General features: G+C 44.7%; 1 protein-coding gene across 1 annotated transcript in view; it reads right to left on the reverse strand.

The window, feature by feature from the left end:
* The window catches only part of dpy19l3 (dpy-19 like C-mannosyltransferase 3), a gene marked incomplete at its 3' end in the record, with an annotated part of 26825 nt that overhangs the window by 4084 nt on the left and 10241 nt on the right, over nt 1-12500 (reverse strand). The window contains exons 12-17 of the mRNA XM_080528119.1: nt 11774-11932; nt 10638-10769; nt 10113-10224; nt 9164-9220; nt 8758-8840; nt 336-468 (exon numbers count right to left, since the gene is read on the reverse strand). Coding sequence (XP_080384245.1) covers nt 336-468; nt 8758-8840; nt 9164-9220; nt 10113-10224; nt 10638-10769; nt 11774-11932 — 676 coding nt within the window. The remainder of the gene's footprint in view (nt 1-335; nt 469-8757; nt 8841-9163; nt 9221-10112; nt 10225-10637; nt 10770-11773; nt 11933-12500) is intronic.

The following is a 12500-nucleotide window of genomic DNA, read 5'->3' on the forward strand; positions in this document are numbered from 1 at the left end:
AAATTTCAACATTTTAAAATAACACCACACAGGCATTAATAAACACCTAATGGATCAGATTATGTACAAAATCAATTTTGACCAAAAATGGAGATAGAACCTTATAATTCTAACGTCACGAACTGTGAGTAGATTAACTGCATTGGAATGAACTCATCAGACATGCAGAGGTGTTCTGCAAATATTGAAATATTGATGGAAAATTGCCAATATGAACATCAATATGAATACCAACAACAATTTCAATATGAACACCACTATGAATACCAACACCAATATGAACATCCTCCAGGTGTTGTGTAGGGTGACAGTAAGAGGCAGGATAATTAAAGGACCTGTCTGGTCCTTTCCCTCAGGGCTTGGTCCTCGTAGTGGGGGTGGTTGGTCAGTACTCTCCCGGTGCACAGTTTGATCCCAGCCAACAGCTGCATACTCCCCGCAAACACCGCCTTCGTAGGAGTCTTTGAGCTAGGAGACAATAGGGAAGAGTTTTCAGGTTTGATCAGTGTTAAGGCTGGTGAAGACGGCAGTGACATGTGTGAACATTATTCAAGGCAGAACCTCCCTGTCAGCGTGTTCCAAGCCCTTCTCAGACTGTGGTAGACAATGTTAACACGGTGTAAAAACACTGGGATGTGTTTTTAACGGAAGGTAAATTGCAACTTGTTGGTTCCAAATTGCAACTTCTCAAGGTTTGATATTGCATTCATATACCGTCCTAAAGCCTGCATAGATGCCTAGTAAACCATTAATTTGCACATTCGTACAATATTAGAGGTGTGATAATAACAGGTCCTGGCATCTGGCCCTTTGCCAAATGTGACACGGCCTGGTGAAAAGGTCTGCAAGTCAGCAATGGACCTATCGCTAAGCCACGCCCCCAAATAGAAATTGTCCAATCATATCACAGCAAAAGTCACTACAGGCAGAAAACTCGGACAAACAACTCGCTAACATCTGATGGTGAAAAGCTTCTAGACAAAATATTCTTGTCATCTTAAAACATCAAAAACATGTCTATTACTTGCTGTGGTAAATCAGAAATCTGAAATTTGCCAACTCCCGCCATTGTAAGTCATTGAATGTCATTCAGTCACGGTCGGTCAGTCAGTCACTGTCAGTGAAGCGTTGTTTGTTTGGCCGAGTATTCAAAGGGGCCGTGGCTTAGCGATAGGTCCATTCTCAAGTCGCGCAAATTACCAAAAAGCATATTATGAAACTTTAAGGGCCAGTTTCACAGACAAGGCTTAAGCCTAATCCTGGACTAAAAAGCATCTTCAATGGAGATTTTACATTGAAAGTGTGATTTAGTCCAGGACTAGGCTTAAGCCTGTAATGTAATATGTACTTTCATGTACCTACTTCTGCAAACCTTCTAATAAAGTTTTCAATCAATCAATCAAAAAAGCCTTGTCTGTAACACCGGCCCTAAGTGTTGAAGAGCCCACTCGATATAACAAACAACCGTTTTAGGATCACTTAATGAATACTCATAATTTGTGAATTAGATGATGTCTCGTCTGCTGTAGGCTACTGACACATGGCTAACAAACGTATGTTTTAGGACGTGTGAAAAAGCAAGGACTGTGTGATCATAGCCATGTTCCTTGCTAGCTACTTGCAGCTGTTTTTCGTGTGTTTTGATTCAGAGACAGTTTCTCCTGTGTTTGGTTTGAGGGGTACCAACATTCAAATAAGAATATCTTCTTAAACTATTTTCAAGATGTACATGCAAGCTGACAATCTGCACTTTCATAAGCTGGAAAAAAACTAAAAAATTGCCCTACTTTCACCAGACCATGTCACAAATGTGGCATAACCTTTTGCAAACCTTTATGCAGCATGGCATTTGCTTATACATGATTCATTTTGCATCTTCAGTAGGGGCTGGTTTCACCCTCTGCTGGCACTCCCACAGAGGTGCAACATCATTAGTCACACATCATTGGACTAGCTCTCTCTCTTTAGACCTGTATGTCTGTCTGTCTGTCTGTCTGTCTGTCTCTCTCTCTTTAGACCTGTATGTCTCTCTCTCTCTTTAGACCTGTATGTCTCTCTCTCTCTCTCTCTCTTTAGACCTGTCTGTCTGTCTGTCTGTCTGTCTCTCTCTCTCTTTAGACCTGTATGTCTCTCTCTCTCTCTTTAGACCTGTATGTCTCTCTCTCTCTCTTTCTTTAGACCTGTATGTCTGTCTCTCTCTCTCTCTCTTTCTTTAGACCTGTATGTCTCTCTCTCTCTCTCTCTCTCTCTCTCTCTCTCTCTCTCTCTCTTTAGACCTGTATGTCTCTCTCTCTCTTTAGACCTGTATGTCTCTCTCTCTCTTTAGACCTGTCTGTCTGTCTGTCTGTCTCCCTCTCTTTAGATCTGTCTGTCCATCTCTCTCTCTTTAGACCTGTATGTCTCTCTCTCTCTCTCTTTAGACCTGTCTGTCTGTCTGTCTGTCTCTCTCTCTTTAGATCTGTCTGTCCATATCTCTCTCTTTAGACCTGTCTGTCTGTCTGTCTGTCTGTCTCTCTCTCTTTAGATCTGTCTGTCCATCTCTCTCTCTTTAGACCTGTCTGTCTGTCTGTCTCTCTCTCTCTCTCTCTCTCTCTCTCTCTCTCTCTCTCTCTCTCTCTCTCTCTCTCTTTAGACCTGTATGTCTCTCTCTCTCTTTAGACCTGTATGTCTCTCTCTCTCTCTTTAGACCTGTCTGTCTGTCTGTCTGTCTCCCTCTCTTTAGATCTGTCTGTCCATCTCTCTCTCTTTAGACCTGTATGTCTCTCTCTCTCTCTCTCTTTAGACCTGTCTGTCTGTCTGTCTGTCTCTCTCTCTTTAGATCTGTCTGTCCATATCTCTCTCTTTAGACCTGTATGTCTGTCTGTCTCTCTCTCTTTTTAGTCTAGGATTAGGTTCAAGCCTTGTCTGTGAAACTGACACTAGGTCTTATAAAGTATTTATGAAGCTATCAAAAGTTGTAAATTCAATCAAAAGTAATTGTTTTATCATAACTCACAACTTGGAACACACTGAGCTCTTAACTGAAAGTGTTCAATTGTACTGTAAATATTCAGGGCATGGTCAGGGCATTCATTTCATTTTCACAAGAGTGTTAGCAAATTGGATATTACACATTTTAACCACAGCTACAAAACACCTTTTTCCTATTGAAACATGAATAAAATAGATGGCATTTTGACATTTCTCTTGAGGCAATTTGAAGGACAATTTATATGGCTAACATCTTCTGGGAGGAATATTAAATGTTTCCCTTGTTTGTCTTGGTTTCAGCAACTGAGATTTCTCAAGGTCTTTGGTGAGTGGGCCCAGAGTGGACAAAGCTCAGTGTTCAGAATGTCTGTGTTTGTAAAGGCTGGATCAAAGTTGAGGATTTGTTTAGCAAAAATGTGGGCACCACTAATCAAAATGCCCTGTACAGTCAATATCTAAGTGAAAAGAAGCAAACCTAACCGCTAAATGGTACAAAGTTGACACATTTCATTTTAAAGCAAGATAAATGTTTATTTGTTGGTTTCGTCAGTCCAAAGCACATTGTTCCAATAGGCTTCGAGTTTCTCATGTTTTTTTTTTTGCATACTTCAGACGCTTAAGGTCTTTGCACACCAATGCGTGCGTTTACGCATGCGTATTTTTAAATCCGTCATCCGAAAAAAACGTTACGCACAGAGACCTTGCACACCGGTCCGTTGCGAAGTCCATTGCGTTTTTTACGTTGCGTTACTCTCCTCTCCTCTCCTAACCCTTTCGCAATACGCAACATGGAGTCTTCAAGCAGTGAGGATGATTTTGTGCTCCTCTCACTTCTTGAAAATAGAAAAAGGAAAAGGAAATATTGGATCCACCCCATCCTCAGAACTCGTCGGCAGCAAGGGGAGTTTCACCTAATGAATGTTATTGTTTAGTGATGCTGCCCAAATGAATGTTATTGTTTAGTGATGCTGCCCAAATGAATGTTATTGTTTAGTGATGCTGCCCAAATGAATGTTATTGTTTAGTGCCGTACACTTTCGTGGTATTATATTGTGTGAATTATCATCTGTATGTTGTTTTCTTTCACTCGACTAACCGCCGAGATAATACTTGAGACATGTACTTCTGTAAACATTAATCCAACTGTCCTGCAGTTCTAATTTGACGATGTGTCCCAGTCTATACCATGGTGGAGTGGTCAATAACAACTCTCAAAAGGCTTTTGACGGACGCGAAAAACGCAGAAAATCGAACCTGTTGCGTTTTTTTTTTTGACGGACGAATATTACGGATTGGTGTGCAAGCGTGGTTGACACAACATGAGTTCTAATTTATTTTTTGAACGGACGTAAAAAAACGCATTGGTGTGCAAGGGCCTTTAATTTTGTGTTGAGGTCGTAGGAAAGGCTTCTTTCTGGCAACACTGCCATGTAGGTCTTTGTTGTTTAAGGTACACTGTATTGTTGTTTGTCCTATGCACAAATAGGCCGGTCTCTGCTGCTCTTTTGCAGTGATGTGTGGGTTCTTCTGAGCATTTCTCACCAGATCTCGGGCCAATCTATCTGAAAATGTTCTTGGTCTTCCAGAACTTGCCTTGACTTCAATTGTTCCATTTATTTTCCATTTTCTGATGTCTACATGGGTAGTTTGATGGTGGAAGTGAACTATCTTGATTCTGGCATCCTTGGACAACTGTTTAGAGGAATGGTTTTTAACACCAGACACAACAGCCACTGCAGTCGGATACTTTAGAAGACATGGAGTTACTTCAGAATATATAGTTCAACCCTGGAATTATATTCACCTGACTCATTGAAGCCCTAACAAGTAAATCACCTTGGTCTGGGCCTTAGTAATCATCTTCTCAAAAGGTAACAAAGAATAATCCAAAAGGGTTCCCAAACTTTTGCATGGGGCCCTTTTCCTTTTTTTATCATTTAAAAATTCTGAAAAAAGCCTAGTAAATGTTTAAAAGGTTAAAGTTTCTTTAAAAAAAAGAAACCTTGCTTTAAAATGTACAGAAAGGTGTCATGTTTAACTTTGTAGCATTTCGTGTTCAGGTTTGCTTTTTAATCACTTGGGAGATGAATTGGAACAGACATTTAAACCAGCGGTGCCCAAATGTTTGCACCCCACTGTTAAACCCCATAAGGGTGGTCTCCAGTCAAGGAAACACAGTGATATCTAAACCATTCGTGTTTAATCTTGACCATGCAGCCAGATCACCCTCAACTCAGAGGAAAGACAAACGGTTAGACTTCAGTCACGTGTGTACCCTCTCAAGAGGCCTGATGTTGACCATACCTATGATAGGAGAGAGGAGCAGGACAGACTTTTGTCCCTCAGGTTAACACACACGATCCAGTCCTGCTGGAAATATTGAAGTAATGAGGAGACAATTTGCTAAAGCGGGAGTATTCACTTACTCGGTCGAGAACCCAGCTGTGACTTTGCTGCTTAAGCATGGCATAAGCTGATCAATTAGACAATCCAAAAAGAGCCTACAGGCAAATGAGAATCCACAGTCACACAGATCTGCACGCACGCACACACACACACACACACACACACACACACACACACACACACACACACACACAGTGGGTAAATTAAGTCATTTTTTATCCGCAGTTTCAGTTCAATTGACTGTACCCTCCAGGACGAGTCATTGTATTATCTATATTAGAGAAAGGAACACAAATCTAATTACTCACTAACTCTAGAAGACAACATAGCCGAGCCTCGTCGCTGCTGTTATTTCCTCGCTCCTCCAAAGCCTCCTGTTGATTTGAAATTCAAATCCACGAGGCAATAAAAAAAGGATGGGGTATATTTTTCCGTGGGGGCCACAGGCTCCCTCTGGACAGGCAATTGGTAAGACGCCGCTGCTAGGAACGTTAAGAGGTTCACAGGCTAACGGTTAGACCCCCCCGGAGTGGCGGGGTGACGGTGGGCGACCTCCGAACCGCTCTTCCGGGTCATCTCCTCCTTTCTCGGTGGGTGTCCATGTTTAATTACTTCATATTCAAGAGGGAATCCTCCACGACCTGAGGCCGATTTACATTTAATTTCAGATTTATATTCTGGTATGTAAATGCCATCTTGTGTTGGCCTGTACCCCCAGTGACATTATAAAAATTGATTAATGCCGTTAATAGTCTGCGGAAGGGGAGGACACGCAATGGTGACTAGCCGTGAAATTGCTATGCATGCCCTGCGCCTGTGTGTTTAGCTATGCTACGTAGGGCGGGAGGGAGTGTGTCAGGCAGTAAATGAAGAGCATTGTAGCTACACCTGTTGAATGTGCAATGTGAACTGCCTGGACTGCTGCTGGGAGAGGTGCAGGTGTAACCGAGGTGGTTCGGAGACTCCGCCACACGGCGAGTAGCCCGAGAACCTGGCCACATTGTACTGGCGCTCTGAGTTACTGCCCGGGCTCAGCTAAGGCACTGTTGCAGGGCCTCGGAGACCTTTAGACTGCAATTACGAGGGAGGGAGGGAGGGGGGGGGGGTTGGTTGATGAAGGGAAGACAATACTAATGGCTGGAGTATGACTCAAAGGAAGGTAGGTAGGAAAAGGGGCGGGGGACAGGGGAGGGGGATATGAGAGTATGATTGATTTGTAGGGAGCTCAGGTACGGGGGAGAGATGGAGATGGAGACAGAAACCGAGATGGGGATGTCACATCCATCCTCCCAGATCCCACAACGCTGCTTATCCTCTCTGATGGGAGGAGAGGCTCCAACCAATAAAAGATAAAAGATGGATCAGAGCTGATGTGGGGTACGCTAGCAACCTGCCCAAAACAATGAGTGGCGCCAGCACCACTAGCGTTAGCGGGCTGAAGGGAAGAGGGGACGACTGATGGATCGCTTGATTGGTTGAGAAAGGGAGACTTGGCGGAATGTCATTATAATGTGATCTAACAGTGCGTGCGGGGACATGTGCTCATAGGCTTACTGCTGATAACATCCAACGACAGGGATGAATGCGGATCACACCAGGACAGTCGGTGCTCCGCCGACTGGTGAAGAGAATAGAAAAATAAGGAAGAAATGCTGCTAATTTAGAGGAATTACACCGAAGAAAAGAGGCAAGCTGACAGAAGGAGAATTAGAAAAAACAAACACGAAGTGAGAACGGTGGATACGAGGATGTTGACATGAAATAACACCACAGAAGCAGCGGGGAAATAAAAGTCTTTGTTCGAATGGTGAACAGAAATTACCCGAAATTACTGCTCCAGGGGGCCCTGATGTCTCCACAGGAAAACAATAGATTCACTTGTCCTCATTATTCAGAAACAAGGCAACATTCTGAAGAAAATACTCTTTTCAACAATCAAAAGGATGTGCCTGCAATATGAATCACTGAATCACAAAAGGAAGGGGAACAGAATTCTCGTGGCAGGCAATGTTAAAAATGTTCGTCTGTCTTTTCTAGTGGCTGGGTCTTGACAATGCTGGGAGAGACAAGAAGGCGATGACAAAACAAGAAGTTCTGACAAAACATCATCTGGCATAACAGCAACGAAGCAATCATCAAAACCTGCAAAATCCCAGAGAGAAAGAGAAATTACAGAGCTCTTGTACTATCTACTATTGTGATTGCCATTGACTTGTTATTATTGGATGTGCATTTAGCAGAGAAAGGCTATACCATAGGGGAGCACAACAGAACCTACAAATTGCGAACTGAAAATATTTTACCACACATTACACACCAAGTCCACACCTTATCTGTATCGGTAGCTGTATCCATAACGTGATACCAGCAATGCAGTGATACACATGCAAAGGAATGTCAGAATTCCACAGAGTATTTCCCTTAACGGCTCGCTCTAACTTGCTCTAACTAATACCATCACCATAATTTTCAAGATGAACTGTAACTCTATTAAACAGAGCGGCCACGGTGCGTGGTACATGCTAGAATATTCCTCATCAAGATTAACCAGAAAAGGCCCTGTGTCTACTTCATGTAAATACGATAAATGAGACCAAAATATATATTTCTCTTTTTTTTCCCTCGATTGTAATGTAAACCGCTGATAATCTACATATGAAACAAGAGCAGTTTTTACCATGCCTGAGTCTCATGAAACGTGATCCCCGCTTAACTCTTTCATCTTAAATGTAATTAGCGTGTGGCAAGAGGCTTAATGCGCCAGCTCCAGTGAAGGTAACTCGACCCACTAATCCGCCTTGCAAATTGGATTTCCTCTGGAGGGGAAGGGAACCTGTGTCATTTCACAGAGTGAAAGTCTCTTTAAGGCCCGTCATATCCTCTCAGCCCCCTCGGAGGCCCGGGAAGGAGGCATGGCCGACGTTCACCTCCATCTCAGATTGCAACCGAAGTGATTGGCTTGATAGAAGCCATCCACAAGGGGCCGGGGCGTAGGGCTGAACCACCGCCAACAGCTGGGTCTTCTCCAGATCACCATGTCTTATTCATGTCCCATCACATCTCCCCCTACCACATCTACATACCCCCTACCTACCCCCCCCCCTACCACATCTCCATACCGCCACATAAACACATGCAGTCAGAGGGAACCCACATGCAACCTGATCTGTGGAAACGACCTAATCTGATCTGCTTTTGGTTCTACGTGTGTTTTGCATTAGAGAGGAGTAGGAGAATGAGAGAGAGACAGAGTGTGTGTATGCGTGTGTGTGTGTGTGTGCTTCTGTGTGTGTGTGTGTGTGTGTGTGTGTGTGTGTGTGTGTGTGTGTGTGTGTGCGTGTGTGCGTGTGTGTGCGTGTGTGCGTGTGCAATCAGGTTTACCTAATCCAGGTCATCAACTCAACAGTGTCAGGGTCGTAGAATTCTCTCAGATCCGTTACTTCCGCCATCAATTTGGGCCAGAACTAAGGGGGAATCAAAATAAGCACACAGCCAATTTAAATAATCAGACTCTACAGAGTCACCAGTTCGAAATATTCACTATCAAACAAACCCGAACACATCCAACCGAACTATCCAAATTATTTCCAATTCCTCTGTTGACAGTAAAATAAGTAGGGAGACTTAGAATCTCCCTAGAATTGTTAACACGCCATCGGGTAACTGCCTGCGCTCTTAACTTGATTTTACACATCATTGTTTCCCCATATCACTTCACAGTTACTGCAATCGCTACGGGCAGGAAACTGATGCAAATTGTGATGAAATAACAGAGTGAATGTCTTACCTTGTAATAAAGGACGCCCAGAATGACAATGGGAACAGTGAACCTGATCAGCCTTAACTGCAACATGTAAAAGGAAGAACAGAATCGTCGGAACAGAAGGTACAATAAATAAGCGGGGTTAACATTGCAATCTGAGACAATTGTGTTTGTTTCTAAACATTTGGCCTTGTGTTGGTTATTACCATACTGCCATCTAGTGCACATACGTGTCACTTTGCATCCCGATGTCATGGTGATGATGGACTGTTAATCGGTGTGTGTGTTGTTGGGATTGCTTTGTTTTGTTTTTCTCCCTGAGAAGTATGTTTATTTCTTTAGTTCTTTGCTAGGCAGGGCGGTGAGCACTGGGGGGTATTCCACGAACGCAGATAATGGGAATTCCCGGCTTCTTTTGATCATTTGTGATCATTTCAAATCCGAGTTCCGTTCCCTGAATGTGGCTGAAAGAAATCGCTGCTGAGTTACCATGGCAACTTATGCCTCAGAACTAACCTGGTACCTACCACGTTAACTGTCAAGATTAAGTTGTAAGATGCGTGTAAAAATGGTCTAACAGGCGGAAACAAAATCCTGAAAAGACAGTTACTAATGTGACAAACATTGATTGCGACAAAGCATGAATTTACGTTTTACTTAAATTCCAAAGAATGTATTAATGAAAATAGTTAAGAAAGTTAAGAAAAATAAAAGCTAAAAAGCAATACTGTTTACTTATGTTATCCTATTAAATTGGCAAAAACCTCGAATTTGAATTTACCACCAGTCAAATTAAAGGGGCTGTTTTCCCCAAAAAAGGGGCGGGGGCATGTCGTGAGGGCAATGTACCCGGAGGCGTTGCTCTGATGAATCTCCCAGAATGCCCTGAGTGTAGACTAGAGGAAGGAACTAATAAAAGTTTCCACTATAAGGGAGACCATTCTTTCTCAGTGCTTTAGTTTTAGGTTGTTACCTTTGCTTTAGTGTTACAGTGGATGACTTTTAGGCAGAGAGACCACAGTTCCTTGCCACACACGCCATAGGCAGCGAAGGCACACATATGGCCAGTCCAAAGATACTTCATTCTAGAAGAAGAAGAAGAAGAAGAAGTTAGAGTTAGAGTTTCTGAATGGTTTTCTGTGAGAAATGTACTTGTGCAATATTCAATAAGCAGCATACTTCCTTGTACAAATGGGTTCATAAAACAAATTCTACGAACTGGAAATGATGTGTCATTAAAAATGAAGGAGATAAGGAGAGAGCGGTTAATCGAGTGCAGGAGAAAGTGGAGGAAAAAAGAAAAGGAAAAAAGAAGGCTGTCCCACTTCAACGAATGATAGATGGATAGATTAATCAGTTAAGAGGCCGAGCGAGAGAGAGAGAGAGAGAAAGAGAAAGAGGGAGAGATAAAGAACGTGGAAGACAGTTTGGTTTATTCAGCATAATTCCAAACCTGTCTGAGCAGATAGCATCTCTGAGCGAGCTAGGGGAGGCTCACCTCATGGTACTGAACGCCAGGAGGCCGAAGAAGAGGGTGTGGAGCAGATTGTAGGCGACATCTGGCTGCATACCGATCGCTCGCTCCTCCGACGCTCCTTTCTGCTCGCCGCCGTGGCCGCCCGCTGAATCGCTGAGACAAAAGTGGAAAAACATCAATGCATAAAACATAAAGGAGAGGGGGTGGTGACATTAGCGAGATTATTCGGAGTTTGTGTCTTTTTGTGTTTTTTTGGTGTTTTTTTTCTCATCTCCTTCTTAAAGGTTAACTGCTGGTGTATCTGAAATGAGGGTTGTAATGATTAGCTTGGTTGGTAAGGGCTCAGTTGCCTGGGGAGGCCCACTTTGTATTCTGATAACTGGAATGGAATGAGAACAGGACATCAGGGGAGGACGATGGGTTTCTCTCTATCGTGTCAGGGGAGCAACACACACACACACACACACACGCACGTGCACAGCACGCGCACGCGCGCACACACACACACACACACACACCAGTCAAACTAAAGGGGCTGTTTTCCACACACACACACACACACACACACACACACACGCGCACGCACACGCACACGCACACGCACACACACACACACACACACACACGTGACATGCCCAGATATTATTCCCAGGGCCTGAGGGAGAGGATGCTATCTCCCGCCAACCAACCAAGCAAGCACCCACCAACGCAATGTGTTGTGTGTGTGTGTGTGTGTGTGTGTGTGTGAGAGAGAGAGAGAGAGGGAAGACAGCGATAAGGGAGAGAGAGTGAGCGAGCGTGGCGGATTAAATGACAACAGCGTGGGCACGGGAGGTTAAATAACGTAGATGTTTGGGCTACCAACAAGCAAACTCGTGTACCATCTCAGTGTGCTGACGGCAGATAGTCACGCTTCAGCGAGTGACAGACTTCCAACATGAGAGGGCAACAAATGAACAGAGGCAGAACCCCCTCTCAAAGAAATGTACATATTTAATAATATGTCGTTTTTTTGTTCTGTGGCCACAGATGGCTCTATCCAATTAATTCCGTTATACCCAGAACAAGCTGCTCGAGCATGTATCTATACTGTACCAAGATCTGGTGTGTGTACATTCATTCCCTGCCAACAGACATGGGATCGGGGCCTTACGTACCGAAGGTTGCCCAGTACGACCAGCGCCAGAATGCCCAGAAGCACAGCCAGGGTGCAGAGATACGGGTATGCCAACAGAGTGGCAGCCAGCCGGTCAAACGTGTCCCAGGGCAGCAGTCCAAAGGCCTCTTCACACAGGTAGAGGCTGGCATCAAAATCTCTGTGAGAGACAGAGAGAGAGAGGGAGGGAGGGGAGGGGGTAGAGAGAGAGAGGTAGAGAGGGGGGGGGGGGTTAGGGAGAGATAGAGGGGGGGTGGGGAGAGAGAGGGAGGGAGGGGAGGGGGGTAGAGAGAGAGAGGTAGAGAGGGGGGGGGGGTTAGGGAGAGATAGAGGGGGGGTGGGGAGAGAGAGGGAGGGAGGGGAGGGGGTAGAGAGAGAGAGGTAGAGAGGGGGGGGGGGGTTAGGGAGAGATAGAGGGGGGGTGGGGAGAGAGAGGGAGGGAGGGGAGGGGGTAGAGAGAGAGAGGTAGAGAGGGAGGGGAGGGGGGTAGAGAGAGAGAGGTAGAGAGGGAGGGGAGGGGGTAGAGAGAGAGAGGTAGAGAGGGAGGGGAGGGGGGTAGAGAGAGAGAGGTAGAGAGGGAGGGGAGGGGGTAGAGAGAGAGAGGTAGAGAGGGAGGGGAGGGGGTAGAGAGAGAGAGGTAGAGGGGGGGGGGGTTAGAGAGAGATAGAGGGGGGTGGGGAGAGAGAGGGGGGGTAGGGAGAGGTAGAGGGAAGGTGCGATAAGGAGAG

This window comes from Nansenia antarctica (assembly GCF_963989245.1).
Source record: "Nansenia antarctica genome assembly, chromosome: 4".
Classification (NCBI taxonomy): Eukaryota; Metazoa; Chordata; class Actinopteri; order Argentiniformes; family Microstomatidae; genus Nansenia; species Nansenia antarctica.